Source organism: Mycena indigotica (assembly GCF_014461135.1).
Source record: "Mycena indigotica strain 171206Taipei chromosome Unknown Mind.scaff0007, whole genome shotgun sequence".
Classification (NCBI taxonomy): Eukaryota; Fungi; Basidiomycota; class Agaricomycetes; order Agaricales; family Mycenaceae; genus Mycena; species Mycena indigotica.
Window position 1 is genome coordinate 2,371,545 of NW_023503006.1, and position 25,358 is coordinate 2,396,902.

Consider the following 25,358-nt stretch of genomic DNA (forward strand, 5'->3'; position numbering starts at 1 on the left):
GAGTCGTGAATGATGTGACGTCACGCGTAACTTCTCAATGTCTGCACTTCCACCAGAAGTGATACAACTGATACTTGGCTACATATTCTACAAGAGTGAACAGACGAATAACCCTGATTATGAATCCCTGCGTGCCTGTGCACTCGTAAGCAAGTCCTGGTGCCCACTTTCCAGAGGCTTGATTTATCGCCGCATCACCGCTAATGCATCGTCTGCCTTCCTGCGCAGCGCTCACGAACCTTCCCTCTTGGCTCACGTCAAATCGTTCGCTATCTCACTCACTAAGGCGCCAACCATGAACACTATTTTCGAGCTACTGCCCAACGTCTACGAGCTAATTATTGACGCCCAGCTCTTCGCCTTTTCTCAATTAGACCTTGTCGATATTAGCTCTTGCATGGCTCTCACGAAAACCAGAGTACGCGCCTTACACCTCAGCGGCCGCAGTACCCAGTCGCCTATCCTATTTCAGCTCCTCTCACTGCTCCCCACTATCGAGTTCCTCACGCTTGGCGTTGAAATCCGGGATGTACCGCCGCAATGGACGATGCCTTGCTCAATATATGAGCTTAAATGCTACAGGAATTCGTCTTCCCCCGTTTTAGGAACCCTTTTGGGTCCATCTTTGCGCGTCTTCGAGATCAGGGACCCCCCCAGCCACGAAACTGCCTCGCAGTTGTCGCCGTATTGTTCCGATATCCAATCGCTCCGTCTCATGCGCTTCAATAACCAATGCACTACCATGATCTCACAATGCATCAATCTGGTCGAGCTTATCCTGTTCAACATACCAACTTTGGTCACGTTTCCTCATCTCCCTCCTTCGCTGGAGCATTTGGCTATCATCATACAGACATACACTACAAGTCTGAATTTGGAGCCTGTTTTAAACGCCGTGGGTTTGCTTCCTCGTCTTAGTCTCTTGACGTATGTCGGGGATCGTCTCCTTGAGCTTGAGGACTTGTGCCGAAGAAAGAAAATACTTTTCTCTTCCACTCCTCAAAAGTTTTGGATCGTCAGTGATTTTTCGCTATATGGTCTCCGACATAACTATCTTCCAGAACGATGACCCAATCAAGGCGACTCGCTTTCCTCGAAGAAGATCTGTGTCCAACTTTTATCTTATGAACTAAAAGTAAACTAAATTTTTGCCGAAACCGGAACATCACAGGCTGTAGATAAACAAGTCACAATATACATGTTATGCTCTCCTCTTTCCTTCGTGTAGCTCGACCGCGAACTGCACGTTCCCTGCGCGCTTTTTCTTCCACCGTAAAGGCGGCGGCCTCGTCTCCTGAACAACCGACGAAAGATGAACCAGAACATATTGATCCCATAATAAAACCCTACCAACCTTCCTCCACCTTGGCCTTTATTCCTCCTTCAGCGCCTCAACTCTCACAAGACCATGGTCTGTTTGGTTTTTTCAGGCGGAGGTCTGGAGAAAACCTAATTCGTGATGACCAATACGAGACCTTCACGGACCCGACTATTACCTTCAATGGTGCGCGTTCTTTTGTGCGACTAGATCAAACGTAACGCGTAGACAGGCCGTGAATGGCAAGCCTCAGAACTGAGAGTCAAGAGTTTCAAAGACCTCCACACATTGTGGTACGTTTTGCTCAGAGAGCGAAATCTTCTTGCAACCCAGAGGGAAGAGATGCGACAGCTCGGACTGTGGTCGATGTCTCAACCTCCCTTCCGTATCAATCGCGAAAATGCTGCCAAGGTGCGCTGCATTCCTAGCAGCTAGCCATCATAGCTAACGATGGATTTAGTGTCGAAAATCAATGGCTCGCATCAAGGCTATCATGAATGAGCGACGACTAGCTTATGAAGGTGCTGTTGAGCTCGCTCAGTCTGAGCGAGAAGCGGAGACCAAAGCGGCTATTCTCAAAGCTAAGACCAACATGGAAACAACAGAAATGCATCGTAAACACGCAGAATCCTTGCGCAATGGTACTGCAAAGCGTTCAGGACGAACGGCTCGGGCTGGAGCGAAGGTGAGGGCGCGACGGGGAGGCATAGAAGGCGAAAAGAGGCCCAGGTGGACAAAGGAGCAAAAGATGCAACGCAAAAAAGAAAGGCTAGCAGTACAAACAGTCTAAGTTTGGGATCGACTAGTATTTTTGTGCTCTGTTTGCCAACTTTGCATTTCGGCCGAAACGTGGCAGTCTTTCACCGAGGGGTGCTCAAACATGTCGATTTGTCTCCGCCCAGCTCGTAAGAGATATTCAATTGTCGAAAATGCGCCTGGATGAGCTCGTGCGGCTTGAGTACGAAAAGTATAGCGCAACATCAGATTCCATTTGGATCGACTGGCCTCCGGCTTTGAGCGCGGGATGCGGAGTGCTCTAAGTATTGTCCATTAACCCTTGGGCGTTGGAAAGCGGGAAAAAATACCGTCTGTATAGACTCAAGACCTCTTTTTGCAGTCCCGAATGCGACATTGCTGTCAGGTTCTAGGCATGACCTCATGTGATGATTTTACTTCGTTCCATTCGTCAACCACGACTACGCGCTTTCTCGACCAATGTCGACCCAGCCGCGTACTGCGAAGATTTTGTCAGAAAACACGACTACGATTCATTTCTTATTGGCAAGTTCTGGTCTGGCCCACTGCAGCAACCATATTTTGCCATAAAAGCCTTTTCGGTGAGCACAGCTGGGTTTCTCCGCGATTCTATCTTAAGGAATGTCAGACAGAGCTCGCGATGATACAAGATAGCGTGTCCAACGCAACAATTGGTGCGATGCGGATTCAATTCTGGCGCGACGCGGTTCGCGACATATTTGCGGCAAGCAGTCTCAATCCTGGCTCATTCGTCTCACACCTAAACTGACAGGACAAGCCTCCAAGACATCCTATTGCACTTGCCCTGCATCAAGCGACCAAAGCAGCAGACCTTCCAGCATACTATTTCAAGCGAATTGTCGATGCCCGAGTAAATGCCGTGTTTACTTCCTAAATGTCACTTATTTGGGGTTTCTAGGATACAGAGCTGCGTTCAGGGACATATCAGTCATCAGAAGGACTAGTCGCCCATGCTGAGAGTGTAGCCTCCAGTGTGTTATATCTCCTCTTGGCGTTGAGAGGTTTGGGAGGGTCAGACACATTCGCTCATGCCGCTTCACACCTCGGGACCGCACAAACAATCGCTACCCTAGTCCGAGGACTCCCCCATCATGCTGCCAACCGACAGTTGCCTCTTCCTCTCGATATTTCCGCTCGGCATGGGGTCAAGCAAGAAGAAGTGTTTCGACACGGCGGAGACGCGTCAGGAATAGACGGTGCTGTTTATGATGTTGCTGTTCTGGCCAACGACCATTTGCTCACTGCTCGGGACATGTTCAAAGAAGAACTTGGAGGTAAAGTTCCCGCATTGGCAATGCCTGTCTTTCTTGCTGGCGTTCCCGTGACCAGCTTTCTTGAGCGGCTGGAAAAATGTAACTTTGACGCGTTCAACAAGTCGCTGGCTTTGCGGGATTGGCGAGTGTCATGGAGGATTTACAGAGCCGCATACCATAGAACCTTTTGAGGCGTTGCTGACCAAAAAATGTAACCTAATCAATATTGCTGTCAGTGTGGCACGGACCGGATCGTGACAGTCCCTTTCGCAACCTCCATCTCTTTCGTCGGCGTTTTTCGTGGTCTACCATCCTACCTTCATTTGCTTGGCCTCGCAGCCATGTCCACTCCAGAATGCTACCCTAGCGATGGAAAAGCCCCCGAAAGTGCACCAAACGCCTTCTTCAATTCATGTCCAGAAGAGATTCTCCAGCTCCTCTTGTTCTCCCTCTCCGACCCAAGTGCATTTTCACAAGTCAACCGACGTATTAACAGCGTCTCGCGCATACCCTGGGTCGTTGCCCAATATTTCATCATTCGCCACGGAAAGAATGAAGCGCTTTACCACGCCCTTGGACGTGGCCGGTTATTGTGTCCAAGTGTGCTGAATATCTTGCTCACGAGTGGTGCCGTCATTTCACGTTATTTGGTTCAGGTAGATGGCATCCACAAATCCCGTATGCACTTTCATTCGCTGACTGTGGGTTAGGTCGCGTTTCACCACTATTTTTACACTTGCAGCCATTTTATCAAACCTTCGACCCCTTGGGCTCGCACCGTATCTCTCGCGAATTTTTCGAATTTCCTGTTGGTCGCCGCCGAACGGCTGGGGGATGATATTCCTAAAGCAAAACACGAGGACGATGGGGTAGGTATCCATGCTCAATTCTCCTTGCCTGAATCTCACTTCAGTCAGACTCTCTTTTCAACTTTCATTAAGGAAGCAAGATACGAGAATCCACGCGTCTCATGGGAGACGATACGGGAAATTTTCGAGACATACCACGTTCGTCGCTGTCCTTCTGCTCATAAATCCCTCACCCCTTGTAGTTCATGCCATTCTGTAACCGTGACCCACTCATGACTCAACTTCCTCTTGCGCTTGCTATCGAACCGCGACTTCTTCCATATGCTGTCGCAAATGGTTTCCATATGGATGCCAAGGTAGGCAACACGAACAACCATACACTCTGTTTTCAACCAGCCCAGTATCGCGATTTCGTCTTCCGTAAAATGTTTGAACGCTCCTCTGCTACTGTTCAACTTCATACGGAAGAGATCTGCTCCAACGTCCGCGAACTGTGTCGTCTCGATGCCAGGTTTCCTCCTCAACTTTCGTATTGGAACCAATTTTGACCCGTTTACAGTATGTTCATCACACGAACTGTCGCGGCCGAGGTGTGCATCGAGGCGGATTCTAATGAGGCAGGTTATAAGGCCTTGAAACAGCTAAATCGAACGGGAGATCTGGCATTCTCACTGACGTATGTTCATTCCTGATTACGCTCACTATAATGTTCACGGGACTAGGGACTTGGTGACGGACATTATCAAGGTCTTGGCATTCTTTTATGTTGTCTCATTGAGCCCAACTGACGTCCTATAGCTATTCTTGAAAGCCCGTGCCATAACGACGGCGACAACTCGTCAAATTCTCACGAAACTGTACAAAGATTTCCTGCTGCCTCCCCCAGGAAAGGCGGCTGCAGATCTAGACCCTCTTGTCAGACGAGCCATGTTTTTGACAGTATTTGCTGCCGAACCATACGTTGCAGTCAACGCCATGACGGAGCGTCTCGACCCTCTGCGCCTCGGACCACTTACCCTCAACGATGCGACAGACATTCTGTTGAGCGCGTTTGTTGAACGACATCAGCCGATGTTCGACTACCTTCGCCGAACAGGGGTTGCATCTGATAGCTCGCCTAGCCAAACGCGAAAGGTCACCAGTGCTGATTTGCGAGCGCTGGCTGAGGAAGTCGCTCTGAGATGTCTTACGCGTGAAAACAAAGGCAAAACTCTCAAACGTTTACTCGAGGCTTATCCTGGCATCAAGCGTCTTGTTAGCAAGACTATTTTGGAGAACTACCAAATATCTATAGAGGAGTTGAAGCCAGGGTATCGGGCCAAACTTGGACGGAGATGTGCATGGGGTGTCTCTGCATCTAGTTCCAATAGTGATTCAGAGGCCGAGAACGACGAAGATGATGATGAGGACGACGAAGAGGAAGACGATGTTGTTAACACGGATGAGGAGATGGAAGTTGACGACGAAGATCATTCGAGCATTGGTGGAGACAGCAACTTTGCTAGTGAATCAGAAATAGTACGCGACCTGGGCTCGATTGGGCTGGAACCTCTCTCTGTTATGCTGCGACGTGACGAGGCATCGCAAAGACACCAAGGAAGACGGCGACGTTACTTTATGTATACCTCAGCCAGCGTTAATAACAGCGCCAGGCATCCAGCTGGTGCGTTGTCAAGTATCACCTTCCCCCAGTTTTTCGCCAATTCTAGCTAGATACACGCACTGTGTCGGCATTAATCAAGTCGGAATTCTCTGCCAGCAGTCCGGTCACCGCTGTGTTTCTCCTTCACAGCATCGTAAACAACAATGGAGGAGTCTTGTACAGTTATCTTGCAGGATCTGACGCAGCAACACGGGTACCACTTACCCTCAAACACTTCAAAATCCTTGCTCAACTAGGAACTTCCAGTGCTGTCAGCCCTTCTTTTATTGTATATGCTTGTCCGCTAATTAAGTCGCATAGGCTTACACTTTATTCGAACGAATTAGGGAAGGTGCTCCCTTCTATGCCTCTGAACACGACTACATATCGCCCATCAAGCTAGAGCCTGATGCGGACATCAAGCCAGGAAAGACTGCCAAGGTCAAGGTAGAGACTGGCGAAAAGCGACCTCGACGCTCTGTGACCAGCATCAATTCGTATATCGTTCCGGACTCGGACGACGAGGCTATCGCTCAAGTGGATGACTTGAACGACGAATTCATCGACTATCGTTTAGGCGACGCAAAGCGCAAACGGGCCACCAAGGTCGAGAAGGAGAGGAAGCCCCATGAATCGCACTTGCAACAGTGGATCAAAGCGTTGAGCGAATTGCTCAAGGAAGAAGAGGCAAAGGTATGTGTTATCTGGTGTCCTGGCAGCACATCTTGATCAGTTATCAGTATAAGGAAGAGAGAAAGAAGCGTTTGGAAGAGGGGAAGGCAGCAGGTGTCGTTGGAAAGATACGAGTCGCAAAGGTCGGCCGCCATTAGTGAGTCCAGCTTTTATTTGATCTGATTTCAGAACGACTTTTTGCGCTCATTGAACGTCAACTTGCGAATACTGCGGCTTTCCGATGAGCAGGAGCGCCGATCCTCTGGACCAAACCCGCTGTTCGATGTCGCAGACAGTGATGGGGATGACACAGAATATCGACAACCTCCACGCAAGAAACGCAAGACGATCACCTCCGCTTAACCAGCACTCTTTGTTATGTTATGTTTTTCAAGTCAAGTTACGAACCGCCACGACACCAATATTCAGGGACTGGGATGTATCACTGTCGCATTGCATTCAGCATTTTTTCTTCTTCTTCCAGCATCACCTCGCATAAAGACTCGAATATTTATTGCCACACCACTGCCCTTTCGTAGTGTTTTCTTATAATACTGTACCTGTTCAATGGTAATTTGACGCTGCTCTGAAACGATTTGTTTCCATAAGGGTACTACAACAGGACAAAAAAAGGAGAGATAAGTACATACGGATAAGTTAAAAGTGTCTCTGTGGAATGGGTGTAGAGGGAATGCATATAGGATGCGACGAGACAGAATCAATGGCTATCGGTGGTATTGACTTGCCGGGAGTGCGCGACCCGATAGTGATCCCAAATGGGCACGTATGTTTACGGCCACCAGGCAGACGGCAAGCCCTTGAACACCACGCCTGGCCACAATGAGAGCATGATGGAAAGTTTGAACCGAGCACGCCACACGTTGCACAGTGGACCTGGTTGCTGCAAAGTCGTGACCGCCGCTCAACAGAGGCGAGTAACGGGGGAGTACTCGATCTGTCGTTGCTTGGCGCTGGAGGTTTATAAGGTGTGTAACCACGATCAAACTCTCCAAGAACGACAGGCGAGCCTATAGACGAAGCCGTCCGACTTATTTGGGGAATGTCGAGCGACGGAACTGGTGGCGGCAGGCTCTTTCGAGACTTGGGACGCACAAACAACTGTAAGGAGGAGTGGGCATCCGCGGTTGGGGCGAATGCGCCATGGTTTCCAGTTCGTACTGTGACGAAAATGGATGGCTCCGTTTTGGTTGGGAGGGCAAGCGAGATTTTGGGTGCAGTAGAGTATAAGGAAGACGAAGTCCGGCAGCGTCGCAGCCTAGGTGAACGCGCCGAGAGGGAGTCCGCCGGAGAGTGTAGTGGGCTGGCTGGTGTGGACTCAAACATGGTGGTGGGGGAAGCAAACAAACAAACGCTTCAAGTTAAGTATGCACAGCATTCGCATCGGCTAATGTTCGGCGCTGATAATGACGATTTTTATTTTTTTCTCTCGGCGCCCACTTTACGCCGAGCCATCATTTAGCCAGGCTATCGTAAAAGTTGGGAGTCCCCTCATACTCCGCCAACGTCGCCCGTTATTTTCTGGGAGATACTTACATCGAGTTTGGGTCAGGGGTACTCTTATCTCGCTTTGCACAGCCCGCGATTGCCGACTTCCCACGGTCCCGTTATACAGATGTGACGTGATCGGGGATGACCTTTTTTTTAGAACCTCGTCCTCAACGATGAACAGCACAACTGATGAACTTCCAACCATGTCTTCCTTTGGCGCAAAATCCAGCCTTGGAACTCGAACACATCACAGCACCGCATAGTGCATGCTCCCGCTCCGTCGCAGATAACTTCACCCGGACAATGATTTCGAAAGGCCATTGAACCAAAACCAGAAACAAAGTCGCCCGCGGCCTCCTGGCTGGTGAATACTGTAGCTCCACTGGTCTGAGAACCTCCCTGCCAGCTTTGTGCAATACGACAATATCGGTGGGGAATAGGGAGCACCAGACCTCATTTTGTCCCTGTGAGTATATAATCCATAGATTTCACCCTTTGCTTCCAGTGTCCATGCCCACCCACGATTTCCATGTCTCTCAATCATCCCGCCCAACCCAATCCACGACGGACTTCCATCACTAGTCTTCGACCCGCATTTTTCCAACGACGTAGCTCGAGTGTTTCGATAGCTTCATGTGTCTCTGCACCTGCTTCGTCTGTGACTAAGCCGGCTGTACCCTTTCCACTTCCTACGCCCGTTCCACCCGAGTCGCTGGCGATGCCTGCTCCTTCACTTGGAAATGACCGACTTCCCCGTCCACGATCGGGCTCTGGGGCACCACCAGTCGATACGGCGGCTATCCGTGTTGCTCCTCCGATCAGTGAACAGTCCCCTCCTCCACCAACAACTCATATTCCCACAAGCCTTGTGCAGCGCGTTAAAGGGCTTGTTCATGGCAGACGTGCTTCTTCAACATCCTCGTCAAGCTCCAGCTCGGCATTCTCAAACGGATCGGGGTCCGGGTTCTCCTCTTCTTCCGTTGAAAACGACAATGCCAAACGCAGGGGGTCGATAAGCCACCCCGGAGTGTGTCCGGAGTGGTTTTGGAGCGACGAGCAGCAACGGCAAACACCCAACTCCGTAAGCTATTCAATTTCTCCTCTCTCTTGGCCACCGCTTGATAAGACTGCATCAGAACCAAAAGTGACTGAATCCAACTCCATTGTCATGAGATCACGACTTTTGCAACAACCAGTCTTTCTTTTTCTACTCACAATCACTCGCAGATGCATCTCAACGACCATTGTACACTTATATTTATTCTTCGAGTCTTGTATTAGGGACCCTACTATGACGACCAATTCCTGCTTGGCGCAGCTTGGCGCCTGCCTCCGGGAATGAAAACAACGATCATGTGCGCAAGTGACAGCTGCCAACCTGTCAATGAACCGTATAATCCTGAGCCATGCTTGTCGGGGCCGGCACCGCCCTCAGGCCCTGCGGTTAGTATAAAGCACCGCACGGAACCACTTGCTGCAAACCACCATGGACCCCCACACCATCATCGTTCTCGGCCCCACCCCCGACTCATATTTCGTTGGCTATGGCAGACGGTATCATGTGGCAAACATGCCTGAAGGGTTCACCGACCACGCAAAGAACAAGCTCAATGTCAGTATGACGACTTGGATTAGGTTCGTTTCCCGCGTCTTACTAGCTGGTGATGATGCGATGTAAACGCAAGCATGAACAACGCCACCAAGGCGTGGATCTGCTATGATGTAGCGACGGACAACTGCAAGGGCTTTCGTTATATTGTCTGCTATGTGCTCATGGGGCCGGCACAGACACTTATAACGGAGACATCGACCCAGGTCTTGCCGAGAAAATCGCCAACGCCCACATTGTCACGTTTCCCCACCGCGCCGACCCCACATTTTACTGCCTCAAAGGAAAGGGCTACCGACAATGGAATGCGGTGTTGCCGAATGAAATTATTGAGCATATAACCAGCGCCCGAGACCAGATCGGCGACAGCTTTGACGATGTCTTCTCTGGGATGCTGTTCGGTCAGGGCGATAACCACATCCTGATATTCCAAGCGGGGTTTCTGGCCCATGTTGACGACGATGTCGCGCGTCAAGGCGAAGCCCACCCGCTCTACAAGGTCCTGAAGCAATACGACACTGGATGGACTATTGAACGCGGGTCAACACTGTGTTCATTCGATTCGCAGTACTTCTTCTTGAAGTTTAAGCAACCTGGCGCGAGCGAGGTTAAGATGCACTGGAATCTCCCGCCAATCGTCGCCGAGAAGTACAACGACCTGAAGGAGATAGCAAACTCGCCAGAAGAGCGCATGAGTTCGTCTCCATTCCCTTAATTGTTGTCTCTGTCTCATCTTCCATTCCCCAGTTCTTATGCAGCAGGACCAAATGTCGATGCAGATGGCAACGGCTCGGATGGCAAGTGGTGTTTCTTACCAAGAATTCCACTCAACTCAGTCTTTGGCAGAACATGCAACTACAAATGAGCAACGCGCTTGCTCAGCAGATGCGTCTTGGTGGAATGGCCATCGCAGAGGCTGCAGGGGCGGGTACGATCGTGAGATATTACTAATAACATCTGTACTATTTCTCCTCTCTATAATATACAAAAAGCACGAATTACACGGTAAAAGCTTCCGCGCAGAACGAGACGCCACCCGCTCTCATTCCGACCGCGCTCAGGTTCGCACTGGCAACTGCATTACCAGCCTCTCGTATTAAGCCACCAGGCCCCGCAGCAAACACAGCGACGCCGCCATGAGGCTGGTGTCTGGTGCTGTCGCCACCAACACCCTTCTCGCTATCAAGAGCATTGGTAGCAGGGGTCTTGGTCGTCCTTGCCATGCTTGCGCCTTTGAGGTCATCTGTGCTCAAGTTTTCGCTCGCACCATCTCCGGCGACAGGAGAACAGCAATCAAACTCATCGACAACATTGACATCGAGCAGCGTTGCAAGGACGTCTTTCACGCTTGGCCGGGCCTCTGTTACCGTGCATCCCGGAATACGAGGAACAGCGTCGGGGTCACAGAGACACGTGACGAAGATACGGATGCGCAGGTCAAGTGGAGAAGACTTGTGCGCGGCGCGTCGGGCTATCTGGAGGAGGTATGGGGCGAACCAGTTGATGGCGCCAAATGAGCGGACACACCAACACCAAACCACACGTGTGGTCTTGGGTTGGGCATCGGTTGGATTTCCCAGTGGAACACTGCGGGCGACTAGAGCGTCTAGAACGCCAAGCGTGAAAGTTGCCCCACTGCCGCCCGCAAACATCAGTACACTCTCGAAGTCGTCGGGATTCAGTGTTGGTCCACCATAAGGGCCTTCGAGAATAAGATGTGCGTCACGGCCGGTCAGTTCATCGTCAACTCGCTGGGCGTTGTCCTCCGTAGTTGAAGACTGTTGTTCGCCATTCACAAATATGGAGTCTGGGTTTTGCGCCCAGCTATGTAAGCTCCGACTCCAATCACCACATGCTCTCGCAGCAAGAAGCATTCCAATCGGCGCGCCGTCTGGTGCTGTATCCATTTTTTTTAGCTGCGGTGTGCAACCAGAAAAAAACTCAACTCAACTGGTTAAGCAGCTTTCCCCGGGAACAGCACAGCAAATGCTCAGAGGATGCGACTCCCACGCTCGTCCGCCAAACATTGCACGAACTTGGACATGCTGGCCTGCTTTCCAGCCATTTGCGGCAAGAGGAACGTGAATCTGACGTAATGGCTCAGTATCTACTCAAGTATGTATAGAAAAATAGTGACTGACCAAGCTCATGGCTGCGCTGCCTTGGCCCTTAGCTTCAACGCGACCAACCACGACTCTCCATCGGAGGAACCTGAGAAGTAGATCGGCTCCATAGAATGCAAGGGGCGGGAAAATCCATGGGCGTGCGTATATAGTGTGATAGCAGATGGTGACAAAAAAGGCAGGAAATGTCAAGTAGCTTTGTAAAGGCACAACATCAGCGCTATGAAATGTTTAAGGAAGTCCCTTACTGGATGACCAGGAATGCGGAATAGCTGTATCGACGTAACGGCGCAATGGTCGATATCATGATGATGCCAAGGACACCAAATGCAGCAATGCCGGAGCTTTCCTTCTGCTGCGCGAGGATGGGAAGACCGTAGGCTACATGGTTTCTGATCCAGAGGGACCCGTGAACGAGCGCCCCGATGAAGAGAAACCGACCAGCCCAGCGATGGATATAGTTGAGCTTTGTGTAGTCGACTCCGGGACCAAGAAGCAGATTTGTCAGTGGACTGTTTTTGGCCGCAAAGAGGAAGACAGGTGGGAGTGAGGCCAAGGCGATGAAGCCGGCGCGGTTGGGATTCTCTTGAAGTGGTACTCTGATGACGATGCAGGTCATAACGAATGCCGCATAGCCCGCAATGACGAACACTGCAACGATCAGAAAAACGAAGAGGAAATCGAAAGACGACGCACTCTGCCCCACATTCAGAGGGATCCCAGGTGCACTCCATAGACGAAGACCACCAATTGTCCGACCAATGCGAACGAATATCGGGGTTGGCCGACTTTCGATCACTGGCCGTTTCTCAGGAAAGTCTCCGTCCAGACAGCATGGCACAGTCTCGTATAGCCCTCTTACTCGGATACCAAGAAAACCCTTGAATGCATCGCGGATATTTGGTAACCTCAGAGAACCGTGGATTAGAGCTAGAACAACACATGCTCCCAAAGCCGAAAGCCACATCGCTGTGAAGCGCATCTGCCATTTGGGGTCTTCAGTGTAGGATTGATAAGGGAGCTCGCTGAGAGGAATGCTGGGTGGCGCGCCATGGTCAATTAAGACCTTGGTCATGATTGAGGTGGTAGTCGCAGGGAAAGGAAAGCCGCTATGATATTCCCATATCGGTAGTTGCCGCTCAGGCTACTCATCAAACTTATTTGAGGTAGTGCTAAGTATATCGTGTGTACAATTTATGGTGGTTCAGACATAAATCCCGTCCCAAAGAAACAAGTAAGGCCCAAAAGAGTAATAAAATGAGCGTGATCTGGAACAAAAACCAGTTACTAGCACTTGACAACAGACGGACTCGGACGGCCTATGCTCACCAGAAAATGCTAGACCATCTCGTGCTTTTCACGCCAATGTAAAGATCCCTTCTCCTCAAATCCTTCCTCCTCTTCCTCGTCAGTGATTTGTCGTCCAAATATCCCCTCCACTGCGGCCACAACGAGGGCAGTGCAAACAATCGTAACCCGTGCAACAATCCACAATGAAGGATGAAGGTTGAAGAGGGGCAAAAGTGCAGCGGTGAGGATAAATGAGCAGCCAGAGATAAGGAGCAGCTCAAAGAGCACATGTGCGATGCGTTCCAGGTGTGACGGAGGAGCAGGTTCATGAGTGGGCGGAGAGGTGGAAGATGTGGAAGACATTCGGCTCGTGAGAGGAGAAAGCAAAAAGGATGGACCTCTGGAAGTGAAAAGGCTTGGCAATGATGGGCCGCCACTTCGTCGGGCTATTCCAAGCCTATTCTTGGATCCAGTTGACAGGAAACGACTGACAAAAGAGGTGGACGCTGGGTGTAGGACTTGAAATAGCTTTTGAGATCAGGCCAGAGTTATATGGCGATTAAAGAAGAAATGAACAAAAAGTGAAAGGATTATAATAATTTGTGGCAGATACGGAGAGAAATTCCGTTGAACTGGAATGATTTGAGGCTGATTGAAATGACGATATTTGCTAGGGTTATAGTTTGTGTTAGATGACTAGGGCTGCTCAATTCTTAGCTCGCTTAGAAAAAAGCTGTTTGATGTTACGCTCCGCTTTTAGAAATTGATTGATTTCGCCTTCCTCCACGCCAGCCATGCACTGATGACGAGATGACAAGGACAGGGGCTTTGGGCTTTGGTTGTCGCTGTGTGGCTGACTAGAGTGCCAGCAGCTTAGGAATAGACTGAAGGAGGAATATAAGCCTCAAAGGGGATGGTTGGAAGGCATGTTAGCCCTATGCCAGCCATAAGTGCATGAAAAAAAATTGGCCATAAGCATTGCCAAAAATGGGATTGTCACATCAAACAGCTTTTTTCTAAGCGAGCTAAGAATTGAGCAGCCCTACTTCATGAGTTGCTGAAACTTGAACTTGAAGGAGTGGTAAGCCTTAGATAATCACTCGACATCACGGAATCACGGGCCGAACTCTGCCGAACGACGTTGTGAAAACTCGGTCACCGCAAACCGCAGCTGAGTGCTCAGCTGCAACATCCCCACTGTCAAATGCTTGCCCTTCATTCTTGAGTCGGACACCCACCAATGCTTTCCACAAAGCCGAAAAAGCCACCTGCGTGTGACTCTTGCAAAGCCAAAAGAGTACTGTGCCACTCGAGCTCAACACCAAATGGGCCGTGCCCTCGATGTGTAGAGAAAGGGATACTGTGGGTTTAAACAGCGCCTAACCGCCTTGAGAATTGATAGGCTCCCAGATGTAAGACGACTTATACTCCTCGAGGAAGACCGAAAAAATCTCTTTTGGGTACCAGTAACGAAGAGCCATCTCATTCTACCATAATAACCGTGCAAGATACCCGCAGTGTTGAGCTGTCGTACTCTCCGATATTAACACCAGATCTCGTCAAGCATCTGTTCAAATGTTTGCCATTATGCCGCTTGTGAAGCACTTATTCATTTGAACAGGCTTCCTTGAAATGCCCGAGAAAGGCCACCCAATATTTTACCGACTCGACCTCGAAAAAACACTCATAGCAGCATCATGGCGAATCGACCTCCTTCCGCCGCAAGTTGCAGTCCTGGTAACTTGCATGTGCTGCGTTGGTGCTCACATTTCGTGGAGTCCAAGCATTATCGGGCCTGGACCACACCCAGAGTCCCTCACGGACTCGACGGTTTTCTTTCCTGGCGCAGATTTGAGAAGCTATGGAGAGAGGAGGGCTCCAGTTTGTCGAATGTTGGTTGACAATGCCGTGTCCATGGCGTGTATGGCTCGCATAATGTTGGAGCCATCGGAGATGAACATGGCTAGCTGTCTTCTTCTCGAAACTTTGCAAGAAAGTAATCATAAATATTCACTTATTTTGCTTTTTCTGATACCTTTCGTGGAGATTTTGAGCAGAGCTCTCGCCCTTGGGCTTCAGCCTATATTTCTCATCTACGAGCGATTGCGCCATCGCTCTCCGACCAAGAGCCTGCCCCGATCATGTGGGCTAGCTATCTAGTAACTCCTCTCGTTGGCTAAATAGGACTTGTGAAATTTACTATCGTCATAGATGGCGGAAGGCCTTCGTGCTGCGATAAATCGGAAGCCAGTTCTCGTGTACGTGCCGATAGTCCGTGGAATCGGTCACCGACATCCTTAGGTCCTATGCCGACCAGTTGTTCTTCTTCAAAGGCCCGCCTCCGCCTCCATTGGACTCACTTCTCGACATGGTACAACAGCAATCCTCTAACCCGTCACCATATAACTTCAAGAACACAACCGCTCCACTCGTATTTAGCTGCATTCGTCCTTTCGTGTTTCACACGACTCAGGTAACTGAATCTTAGCGTCAGGAATATGTCCTTACTCTTGTCACAGTTTACGCGCGATTTCTACGAACAACTTTTGAGTGGTCATAACAACGTTTTCTGTCGTACAACGTTCTCATCAAGAATGTAGATTTTGCACGACGAACTCCCCCATCCGAAACCATGATCGTCAAACTGCTTAGCACACTTTCCACGATGCAATCCCTGATCTCGTACTGTCTCTCTGACATAGAATTTCCGGACGCTGCAGCTATTCGACACATTTCCAATGCAGAGCTTCGTTCTCGTGTTGAAACATTTCCAGAAATTCGATCATGCGCTTTTGCTATGACAGTCGCCTTTGCCAGCTTGTCATTGACGCTCCACCGCGAGCTTGAGGAACGCGCCATGTCTACAGCTAACGAACTCTTTGAGTCAACTCCTCTGCATGTGGGCTGCCTAATGCCTAGCACAACCAAGTGGGCTCAAACAAGGATGGCGTCTCTTCGACAGCAAGCATACGAGTTGGTTTGTAGTGCTGTGCCTGATTTACAGCGCATCCTTTGCATCGAGTCGTATCCTCTCTCCGGAAATGCGGTTGCTTGGTCAAACCTCGCCGATTGGGCCAAATTTCTTGCAGACGAGGCGGACTCGTCGGGCGGCATCCCTGATACCCACTTTCCTATCTTCGAGAGGTTCAGTTGCTCCTTCATATCAAGCGCGTAATATGACTAACCAACTACTCTGCCTTCCAGGCTGGGGAATGCGCTCAAATTCGCCGGGTATTCTCAAGTATCTCTCCATCTGGATAGGATCATTGACCGTCTTGATTCTCATATTGCCGCGTACTGCCTCAAGACCAGTGTGAACAAAGTGCCCGAGTTGTTCCTGCAGCCGGAGAGAACTGATGCCTCCATGTCGTTCTTGTTGGACGGTTCATGGATGATGACAGATTCGTCGATAGGGATGTAAATGGCTACAAATGTCATGGAATTGCGAGCGGAAAGTACAGATTATCCGTAATTAATGTGATGCGTGCTAGATGAAAAGAGTGTGCTAGGAATGACTCAGCACAGTGAGAAGAGCAAAACGCAACGCACCAGGTATAGCAAATAGATGGGTATTGACAAGCCCTAGATAATATTGAAAGCATAACAGAAACGGGGGAGCAACTCAATAGAGGGATTAACAACACTTGCTTGGTCCTGGTATCCAAGAATTACTCTTCAGTTTGATCGTTCCCTTGCGACGTGGACCACTGAGACTACCAAAGCTCAATCGGCTGGAGCTGTTAACTCTCCGAAGGGCTCGGTCGCCATAGCTAACTCCACTTCCTGCTTTCTCGGGGTCAAGGGCACCAGACTCTATAGAGAGCAGGATCGAGCGGGCGGCTAGTAGGAATGGTGCCTCAACATTGTCGCCTGTTAAGGAGGATGATTCGAGAAAGTGAACATCTAAAAATGTCAGGGTATAGCCAGTTGTCAAAACAGTACAAACCATTCTCCGCTGCCCATCGACTCGCCTCTGCCCATTCTACCTCCCGCTCGTCGTCTCTATCACTCTTGTTGCCAACAAGAACAACAACGAGATGTGGACTTCCTAAAGCACGCGCATCTGCGAGCCATCGAGATAACTTGGTGAATGAGTCCCGACTGGAGATGGCTGGGTTGAGTGAAACGCCGAGGCAATGGAAGGAACGCACTTGGTAATGTCATATACCAGTAGCGCACCGGCCGCGCCTCTGTAATAGCTTCGTGTAACGGATCTATAAGGGGTTGAGGGCAAGGATGCCAAATTGCATGACAAGTACCGAAAGCGCTCCTGACCCGCAGTATCCCAAAGCTGACAAGGGTTCAGCGAGAGAGTCTCGAGGAACGGAGCCACGAACCTGTAGCTTTATCCTCTTCTCTCCCAATTTGACGGTCCGACTCGAGAATTCGACGCCAATAGTGTGTTGGGAGTGCTCTTTGACTTGACGAAAATCAACGATAACGAACTTTGGGGTGCAAGGCGGGACGGACACGAGTTGTGGGTGAAATGATGGAGTAGACAGGACTTCCCCGAGCCTGCTTCACCTGCTCTGAGAGTGAGAAGACGGAAAACGATGGACCCACAGGTACACTTACCGATGATGATGTATTTCATAAGAAAGTCTGGAAACGAAGTGAGAAAGGGAGGTTACAGGGAATCTTCCGACCGTATGTTTCAAGAAGCTCAACCTCGGATTCAAAGTCCATCGTCGGACCAAGTGTCTGAATCCACAAGCAAAGAGAATGGGTTGGCCGGAAATCCAGAGGGCGTCACAAGCGATCACATCACGCATTGCCTTGTTTCCGACTTGAAAGTCAACCTTGAGTGAATTATCCACGACGGGTTGACTGGAACGATCTTTATTTCCTTCGCATTCCTGACATTTCTCTCCTCAGCTCTAGCTTTGTCTATCGGAACCGGATCAGCAACCAAATTTAACGAACAAAAGTTAGACCGAATTTACGCAAAAACGATGGGGATACGGGCAACTCGATTGGTGGGCGATATTCTGTTCAACGCGCTCTTGCGTTTGCTGGATCTAGGCAGCTGGCTATCGTACCTCCAAAGGTGAAGAGCTGGGTACAGGGTTCGCCTAAGATTACGAGAGTCCATAATGAATTGTTTCCCCCGATCAGAACATATGAGGTGGATGTTGAGCCACCTAGTGTAGTTTGTGTGTACAAGCGACGCGGAATAAACACAGAATACCCTCCTCCGCAGCTTGAAAAGAGTCCAGGATAGCGATTTTTTTTACTAATGATCATTGTGACCTTGACTCGGCCTCTTACCTCCATCCACCACACGACCTGCTCCCGCGATCCATTCACGCCCAGCACGACTCCCATACGCCTCCCACCTTCTTGATCGCCTCCGACCAGCTAACATGGTCTGTTTTCCGTTGTTCATACCCTGCTTGAGCTCATAGCCGAGCTTCAGGGTCAAACACTCTCTTCCCCAGGTTCGCATCTGCCGGTCTCTCTCCAAGCCGTTTCTAATCCATTCCTCAAAGCTACGAGCAAAACATCCGACACGAATGGCAATGCCCGTTTCTGGTATGGCGTAACTGAGATGCAAGGCTGGAGAATCAGTATGCCCTTGACGATTCTCACCATTTTTACTCCAAAACTTATGCCATCTAGCGATGGAGGACGCGCACGCGACTGTCCTTGATCTCGATGAAGGCAAGGAGGAATCCAACACGTTTTTCGCCGTCTATGATGGTCATGGTGGTGCGTCCGCCACTATGTTCCTCGAGTTGTCACCTATGATTTTGTTTAGGAAGCACCGTAGCCAAGTTCGCTGGTCAGAATGTCCACAAGCGACTAGTCAACGAGGACTCGTACAAGGATGCTCAGTATGGCGAAGCTCTGAAACGCGCGTTTCTGGGCACCGACGAAGACTTGTTGGCCAGTCAGTCTCATTCATTGCAGCCACATGTCAGCAAGACATCTCACCCATCGTCCTCCATGTTTAGATCCTGCACATACCAGGGACCCTTCGGGTTGTACTGCTGTGGCGGCATTGGTGACTAAGGATAAGGTATATGTGGTGCGTACTCCATTCTTTTGCTCCATCCTCCATTTTTACGATAACAGGCCAATGCTGGAGACTCTAGAGCCGTTATCAGCGTCAAGGGAGAAGTGAAAGCCCTCAGCTATGACCATAAACCAACTAACGATGGTCGGTTGCTTTGATTCTCCATAATCATGTTACTCACTCCTCGGTTCAGTTGAGAAGACGCGAATATCTGGTGCAGGTGGATATATTGAATTCGGTCGTGTGAATGGTGCGGCTCATCCTGAATTCACTGCTGTTCTGTTTCTAATCGCAATCGCCAGGCAATCTTGCACTTTCACGAGCGCTCGGGGACTTTGAATTCAAGAAAAACTACAACCTTTCGCCAGAAAAGCAAATAATCACTGCAGATCCTGACATTGAATGCCATGAACTTACCGATGAGGACGAATTCCTTATTCTAGCCTGCGATGGTGAGTACTCGTTCGGTCGCTATTGCATGGGCCGATTATTGTCAAGGCATCTGGGATTGTCTCTCTTCGCAACAAGTGGTCAACTTTGTACGATACCAAGTTTCACAAGGGAAAGACCTTGTAGAGATTGGTGAGATGATGTGCGAGCACTGTCTGGCTCCAGACACGTCTTCTGGGGCTGGTATTGGTTGCGATAACATGACGGTGCTTATCGTTGCGCTGCTCAATGGCCGGACGAAGGAAGAGTGGACGGCATGGATTACGGAGCGCGTGAAAAACGAATACGGCTACAAGACACCCAGCGCAATGCCTCAATTGTACGCGCAAAGCCGCCTCATGTCGTTCAAAGTGCGAAGAGAGGCGCAAGAGGCACGTGACAGGGCAAGATCAGAGCAAGGCGGTTCCGAAGAAAATTCGTTCGGCTTCAATAACCATGGGTTGGGCCAGTTTGCACGCGTGTTGAGCAGCACTGGAGGCATCTCTTTCCACCCTGGGGGCACCATTATGACTGACCATGGACCGCTCATGTTTGGAAATGACGAGTCTGATGACGATGAAAGCGAAGAAGACCTCGAGAGTGGTGGGAGGTCCTACTTCAAGGAGACTATTCTCGGCAGGGACGAGGAGTCTGATCCCATCCAGAAGCTTCAAGCACAGTTGGACGAGTTTGAACGCGATGACGCCGATGCTCATCAAATGGAGGATGATGGGGCCGACCATCCAGCTGTAACACCAGACGAAAATGAATCGAAACTGGTCAATGGCGACGCCACGGTGCCACCAGTTGAACAACACTCTTCAACGCCGGCTGGTGACGCACCCCATCCGGTGACTGCTGTGGAGGGGCTTATGGACACAAGTGAAGATCCTTTAAAGAGTGTTTAGGGCATTTTCTGCTCTATGTATTGTTGGTCTGTTTTTTTTTGTAGTGCTTTTCTCGGCTTCATTCTACTCTTAATCGTAGTGTCTTGGTATCTTATCACTGGTCTCAACGATTCGGACTCCATACAAGCTCTATTTTCTCAAAGCAGGGATGTTGTAAAGTACGACTAATTCCTTCTCGGTCAAACCTATAAGCACAAAATGGGAAGCAGTCTGCACAGCAGTAATACCAAGCAGTGAACCCTCTTCGCCTACTCGAAAGACACTTTGTTTTGCCCAGATCTCTTTGGTTGCTGCAGCCTGATATATATAAACATTCCCCGCCCGACCACGTTGACCATGTTCGAAGGCTAGGACTGCTTTCGAGGGGACATGATAGGTGAATCGCGTATCGGTTTTCGACGCCAATACAAAAGCCAATGCTGAATAGGTTGATGTATGGCGCCATTGCGGGGGTTGGTCTAGACTTTCAGCAGGCTCAAGAGCAAAGACAGTCCCATCAACTCCATTTTTGAGCACAATTTGGATGACTGAACCAGTTATTCCAGGAATCTCGGTCGCCAGTAACCTGCCAGGCATGGAACCATGGCGTGAAGCCCAAGTTGGCGTGCTTCCGTCGTGAGCGTTGACCCAAGTCATTTGGGCATTGCGGCCAACTGAATCATCGACATCCTCGTCTGCCTCACCCCGTGCCAGACTAGGAAGACCGCTGCCAAGCCCAAGCCCGCTCGCATCTTCACCAGTCCTCAATGCCGCTGTATACTTTTCCAACGACTCGCGAATGGCATAAAGCTGCGAAGCGTCGAGTGTTTCTGGCACGTCCATATCCTCTTCGGCTTCAGAAGTGCCTGACGACTCGAAAACATGTGACCATCGTGTGCCTTCGTCTTTCTTTTCTATGTGAAGCGTCAATACACCGTAATGACGCTCCCCGGCACGGTCCCATGTCCACATGCTGTCAACTGCACTGATAGTAGCCCATAACCTCTTCGAGGAATAGTGCGGAAGAGGGGCATCTGGGGCAATCGACCCCTTAATATGCACTGTGAGCGTCTGGGGCGAGAATGTTACTTTGATGTCTGAAGTCGGCGTACTTGCTGGGAGAGGGATGGCTACAGTGACTGAATCGGAAGTTTGGGTCCACGAATACGGCGGCGGCTTTGTAACGTCGAGATTTTCCCCCGACTGTGGTATCGGAGCCATCTCGGATGGAGTCGGATTGTATTCTGTTGGTACTGGTGTCTCCACTTCAGTATAGCTCGATTCTCCCAACACTAGAAACACTTGTCGCGATTCGTCGAAAGCAACCTCGATAGGGACTGAGTTCCCTCGACGCTGCCATGCTATTTCCAAAGGCCGAATCGCTTCATTCTGCGGTAGTGGTGTGCTTATCTTGGCGGCACATATATTGAAATGGGCAGTTTTGGACGACAAGCCGTTCTGCTGCCTTGAGGATAGTACAAGGAAGCATAGACCAGTGGGTTGGGCGGAGATGGAGTGGATGCGGAAGGGCTCGGCCAGCGAATAGAGAGCAATAAGTTCGCCGGTATCTTTCAGAATGTAAAGGAGACCAGCACCATCGGCCACAAATATTTCAGATGGTGACAGGAAGATTGCGGAAGGATACTCTGGCCGTTGGGCTGTTGGTTGTGCTAATTCGTGGATGCAAGTGAACGAGGGCTCCGGAGTAAGTCGGACCAAGATCACGCGAAAGTACGCGTCAACATAGACAAGCCGATCCGCGATTGCGGCGAGGTGGTTGTGTGTTATGCGACTCTGAACTTCCTCGAATGAGAGGAAAGAGGATGCTCGAGACTGCGTGACGGGATACTGCAATCCGTGCCGTTCTATCGTGTGTCCATCAGCGATGTCGAGCTTATAGCCCTCAAAATGTGGGTTCAAGAGTGTTTTGTTGGTGGGGAACATCGGAGTCACAGCACGTGCGATGAGTCACAGCTAATTGACGCACATCTTTCATCTTTTGGTAGTGCTTGGTATGCATTGACGCACATCTGCCATATAAATACCCCCAGAGCAGCTGAGAGAGACGCAAGTATGATAGCACCCCAACACCTTCGTCGCGGAAGCGTCCGCATTGGCCATGTCCTTCTTTCTACATTTCTCTCCTGCAAGCGCCTGGTGCTCTTCCGCTTGATAGTCCTTTGTGTCGAGGTTCTGAGGTACGCTTGCGATCCAATCATTAGAAACTTAGGAAGTCTTCATCTTCGTCGATGAGCAGGTCAAGCAGCCTGAAGAACGATGCCGCTGGAAACCCAACGACGTTATTGTAATCGCCATCGACCTTGCGAATCAGGGCGCCGCCTCGTCCCTACATTCATAAGAGGGGGCGGATCACGAAGAGATAACAACGCCTAACTTGGATCGCAAACCCACCAGCCAGAAATCGACCCTCTCCGCTTTCCACATATGCTTCCAACAGTTCTCGAGGGTTGTCCGCGAAGTAAACCAAAGAGCGCTCGTCTAGTGATCTGCGCGAAATGTAGCAGTTTTCCATTGTATTCCTTGAATGTAACACACCTCGTCATGTAACCCGGAGCAGTCAAAATAGGATAGACTGTCAACTTATCAGCGCATCATCGCACTCGACACGTCTCGTGCTCTTACCGACGACAAGGCCAGTGACAACCTCGCAGATTCCACCATTCAGGTCCAACAACATCCGCATGTTATCCTCCTTCGATTCAGGCTTCTCCAGCAGTTCCTGAATCACACCTGGTAGCGAATCGAAGCCTGTTTGGGATGTTGACGGCGGAGAATGAGTGAGCACTACCGTGTCGGCGGCGATAACAAGGTCAGGAGCATTCTCCGGATCTTCTCTCTGCAAATTACCGCCTCAGTTATAAGAATCGAACACGCACTGCAACTCACCACAAGTCGTTCATAAACTTCAACGGCCTTATGGTTGGCAGTTGCTACTGGATACTCGTGGATGTCTTCAAAAGAACCAACTGGGAGGTTTTCTCCGAATGTAGAGGGAATAATATCGGGAGCTAAGCCCTGACCAGTCAACGTGAACATGTAGTATTCACCAGCGAACGCTTTTCAGACACATACATGAGTTTCTAGTATATCTTTCCTCCGCGGACTCGCTGAAGCAAGGACGATCCGCTTTCCAGCGAGCTTTTTAATGGCAGGCGTTTGGAGGGCATGAGGCAGTAAGTTCTGAGGAGCCATAGTAACGCTGTCACACTGCCACCAACCGATTCCAGGCATCTTTCATTTCTGCCTTGTTGATTTAAATTTTAAAATACTTATGGTCGTGATTCCACTATCTTCCATTATTCCAAGTGACCGAGTCGCTTAGAGTGACCAATCTACTAGTACATTCAACTGGAATAGCCATCCTCCATGGTGGCACTGTAACTAAAACGTCAATCGCGGTAATACTCTACCCGATGGTATCGTTATTTTGGCCTTTTTCAAGTTATCTCTTTGAATGTGCTAGGCTCTTTACTAGCTTGAACATTCTAGATCATTTGCATCTCCGGTGGAAAGCTTCACAACCCAAGGTTTCTTTACCCCCAGTGAGCTATTACTTAACGGCGATACGCTCTCCAACCGAAGTTTCCAATCGACTCAAGTCTTAGTTTCGAAAAACTAGTATCAGGAGTGAGGAGATACTCAATCCTTTTGCCAGTAAATTCACATTTGGCTTGGGCATCTCCGACTCTACAAGATCTAACCTCCCACTAACTCTACATGTTATGAATACAAACCTTAGCACAGCCACCCAGCATGTGACGGTGTTTGATCACAGCCACAGCTCGAGGCTTTTTGTCCACCATCTTACAGCTTGCTTTCAGTGCACAGTCCTCAGACTCATCAAAACTACGCGCTATGCGCTTCAGAGCCTCTATAGAAAACCCCCAAACCTTCTTCCGCATTATCCAGGCTATCGAGAAGCTGCAGAAGAAATGCATAATCAAGTTCACTGAGGATGTCATGTACATTATCTGTAATAGTGAGGCAAACGAGGGCGGCATTCAGGTCTGGTCGTGCGTAGTCAGCTCTCACTGCTTTACACGTTCTGACGCGTCGAACAGACAAATCAAAATCGATTCTGTCTTCACTTCCTACCGTATCCAATCCAATGCCGCCAATGTTATTACACTCGCTCTCTCCTCTGAGACCCTTCTTGCCATCCTACGCTCAGCTGCTGTTCCGTCAAAGTCCACGTCTGCCTACGAAACAGAGGAGATTGTCATGAAACTTGCAAAGAAGAACGATCAAGCAGTGCTCAGCTTTGAGATTAGTGGGATGACGAGACAAGGCAGGAGGGTTCATGTCTCTCATGATGTGAAAATAGAGGTCATGAAGCCTGCGGATGTGGCAAATCTCAAAGAGCCGATGTGTCCTGAACCCGATGTGCGTCCACTTCCCGTCTTCACTCCTTACGTCGGACATTTTCTCAGGTGCATATAATTCTACCGCCGCTTCAGAAACTGCGTACCATTGTTGAACGACTTCGACCCATGTCAGACTTTTTGGCGGTACGCGCGAACAACAACGGACGTTTGCATTTGTCCATACAAACGGATGGCGTTGCCGTCGATACTGAATGGAAGAACTGCAAGAATACCACTCGAGGCATGGTATTGACTCCGAGAGTCATGTTCAACATTAATTGTGTTTGTAGCCGCTGGAGCCTCGCAAGAGCCTGATCCCGAGACCAACGATCCTGACCAACTCTTTTCGGTACTTGTTTCGACGCGTAGCTTCTTCAAGTTCTTGAACAGCCACGTTGTGTCCACAACGACGATTGCTTGTGAGCCATAAACTTCGTCAGGCATTGTCAAATAAGCGTCTATAGGTATCTGCCAGAACCATTGCATGATTCTATACGTCTACGTCGGTGATTTAGCCGACGCTGGTGGCGTCCTAACCTTCTACATTCCGGGGCAAATACTGGGCGATTAGTCACCCTTCCTATACCATCCATATCAGATACCCGCACCATGGCCACTCATTGTTGCAAAATACAGTGT

The 25,358-nt window shown here is 49.8% G+C and overlaps 11 protein-coding genes across 11 annotated transcripts; 6 read left to right on the forward strand and 5 right to left on the reverse strand.

The window, feature by feature from the left end:
* Nucleotides 1-1,203: 1,203 nt before the first annotated feature.
* Nucleotides 1,204-2,108, forward strand: MIND_00850400 (54S ribosomal protein l4; the record flags this gene model as incomplete). Its single annotated transcript, XM_037365167.1, has 3 exons — nucleotides 1,204-1,504; nucleotides 1,551-1,729; nucleotides 1,779-2,108. 3 exons carry the CDS (start codon nucleotides 1,204-1,206, stop codon nucleotides 2,106-2,108), a joined length of 810 nt encoding a protein of 269 aa, XP_037218409.1.
* On the reverse strand, nucleotides 2,105-2,450 carry MIND_00850500 (uncharacterized protein; the record flags this gene model as incomplete). The annotated part of the gene is made up of 2 exons (XM_037365168.1): nucleotides 2,105-2,354; nucleotides 2,404-2,450. 2 exons carry the CDS (start codon nucleotides 2,448-2,450, stop codon nucleotides 2,105-2,107), a joined length of 297 nt encoding a protein of 98 aa, XP_037218410.1.
* Nucleotides 2,451-2,481: 31 nt separating this feature from the next.
* Nucleotides 2,482-3,539, forward strand: MIND_00850600 (uncharacterized protein; the record flags this gene model as incomplete). Its single annotated transcript, XM_037365169.1, has 4 exons — nucleotides 2,482-2,655; nucleotides 2,703-2,825; nucleotides 2,853-2,945; nucleotides 2,994-3,539. The coding sequence occupies 4 exons, from the start codon at nucleotides 2,482-2,484 to the stop codon at nucleotides 3,537-3,539; spliced, it is 936 nt and encodes a 311-aa protein (XP_037218411.1).
* A 150-nt stretch (nucleotides 3,540-3,689) lies between these two features.
* On the forward strand, nucleotides 3,690-6,834 carry MIND_00850700 (uncharacterized protein; the record flags this gene model as incomplete). The annotated part of the gene is made up of 12 exons (XM_037365170.1): nucleotides 3,690-4,004; nucleotides 4,059-4,217; nucleotides 4,266-4,355; nucleotides 4,400-4,513; nucleotides 4,559-4,668; nucleotides 4,717-4,833; nucleotides 4,880-4,904; nucleotides 4,956-5,820; nucleotides 5,871-6,070; nucleotides 6,121-6,492; nucleotides 6,540-6,614; nucleotides 6,661-6,834. 12 exons carry the CDS (start codon nucleotides 3,690-3,692, stop codon nucleotides 6,832-6,834), a joined length of 2,616 nt encoding a protein of 871 aa, XP_037218412.1.
* A 3,753-nt stretch (nucleotides 6,835-10,587) lies between these two features.
* MIND_00850800 (Iron reductase) lies at nucleotides 10,588-12,787 on the reverse strand (the record flags this gene model as incomplete). The annotated part of the gene is made up of 5 exons (XM_037365171.1): nucleotides 10,588-11,486; nucleotides 11,541-11,676; nucleotides 11,731-11,908; nucleotides 11,961-12,363; nucleotides 12,409-12,787. The coding sequence occupies 5 exons, from the start codon at nucleotides 12,785-12,787 to the stop codon at nucleotides 10,588-10,590; spliced, it is 1,995 nt and encodes a 664-aa protein (XP_037218413.1).
* A 1,455-nt stretch (nucleotides 12,788-14,242) lies between these two features.
* Nucleotides 14,243-16,423, forward strand: MIND_00850900 (Zn(2)-C6 fungal-type transcriptional factor; the record flags this gene model as incomplete). The annotated part of the gene is made up of 9 exons (XM_037365172.1): nucleotides 14,243-14,364; nucleotides 14,413-14,579; nucleotides 14,624-14,998; nucleotides 15,049-15,161; nucleotides 15,214-15,260; nucleotides 15,304-15,475; nucleotides 15,522-15,555; nucleotides 15,603-16,146; nucleotides 16,207-16,423. The coding sequence occupies 9 exons, from the start codon at nucleotides 14,243-14,245 to the stop codon at nucleotides 16,421-16,423; spliced, it is 1,791 nt and encodes a 596-aa protein (XP_037218414.1).
* Nucleotides 16,424-16,636: 213 nt separating this feature from the next.
* Nucleotides 16,637-17,745, reverse strand: MIND_00851000 (Ras-related protein rab-4b-like; the record flags this gene model as incomplete). The annotated part of the gene is made up of 8 exons (XM_037365173.1): nucleotides 17,649-17,745; nucleotides 17,578-17,604; nucleotides 17,473-17,526; nucleotides 17,340-17,422; nucleotides 17,262-17,293; nucleotides 17,154-17,216; nucleotides 16,949-17,103; nucleotides 16,637-16,905 (listed from the first exon to the last, which is right to left on the reverse strand). The coding sequence occupies exons 1-8, from the start codon at nucleotides 17,686-17,688 to the stop codon at nucleotides 16,637-16,639; spliced, it is 723 nt and encodes a 240-aa protein (XP_037218415.1). The 5' UTR covers nucleotides 17,689-17,745.
* A 620-nt stretch (nucleotides 17,746-18,365) lies between these two features.
* MIND_00851100 (Protein phosphatase 2C) lies at nucleotides 18,366-20,355 on the forward strand (the record flags this gene model as incomplete). The annotated part of the gene is made up of 9 exons (XM_037365174.1): nucleotides 18,366-18,368; nucleotides 18,419-18,569; nucleotides 18,622-18,711; nucleotides 18,761-18,892; nucleotides 18,957-19,030; nucleotides 19,078-19,162; nucleotides 19,212-19,268; nucleotides 19,321-19,470; nucleotides 19,517-20,355. 9 exons carry the CDS (start codon nucleotides 18,366-18,368, stop codon nucleotides 20,353-20,355), a joined length of 1,581 nt encoding a protein of 526 aa, XP_037218416.1.
* A 129-nt stretch (nucleotides 20,356-20,484) lies between these two features.
* On the reverse strand, nucleotides 20,485-22,278 carry MIND_00851200 (CS domain-containing protein; the record flags this gene model as incomplete). The annotated part of the gene is made up of 1 exon (XM_037365175.1): nucleotides 20,485-22,278. The coding sequence occupies one exon, from the start codon at nucleotides 22,276-22,278 to the stop codon at nucleotides 20,485-20,487; it is 1,794 nt and encodes a 597-aa protein (XP_037218417.1).
* Nucleotides 22,279-22,552: 274 nt separating this feature from the next.
* Nucleotides 22,553-23,547, reverse strand: MIND_00851300 (Maf/Ham1-domain-containing protein; the record flags this gene model as incomplete). Its single annotated transcript, XM_037365176.1, has 6 exons — nucleotides 22,553-22,681; nucleotides 22,730-22,841; nucleotides 22,891-22,927; nucleotides 22,978-23,191; nucleotides 23,242-23,370; nucleotides 23,428-23,547. 6 exons carry the CDS (start codon nucleotides 23,545-23,547, stop codon nucleotides 22,553-22,555), a joined length of 741 nt encoding a protein of 246 aa, XP_037218418.1.
* A 612-nt stretch (nucleotides 23,548-24,159) lies between these two features.
* On the forward strand, nucleotides 24,160-25,290 carry MIND_00851400 (Checkpoint protein; the record flags this gene model as incomplete). The annotated part of the gene is made up of 5 exons (XM_037365177.1): nucleotides 24,160-24,368; nucleotides 24,417-24,738; nucleotides 24,786-24,960; nucleotides 25,010-25,138; nucleotides 25,184-25,290. The coding sequence occupies exons 1-5, from the start codon at nucleotides 24,211-24,213 to the stop codon at nucleotides 25,288-25,290; spliced, it is 891 nt and encodes a 296-aa protein (XP_037218419.1). The 5' UTR covers nucleotides 24,160-24,210.
* Nucleotides 25,291-25,358: the final 68 nt, after the last annotated feature.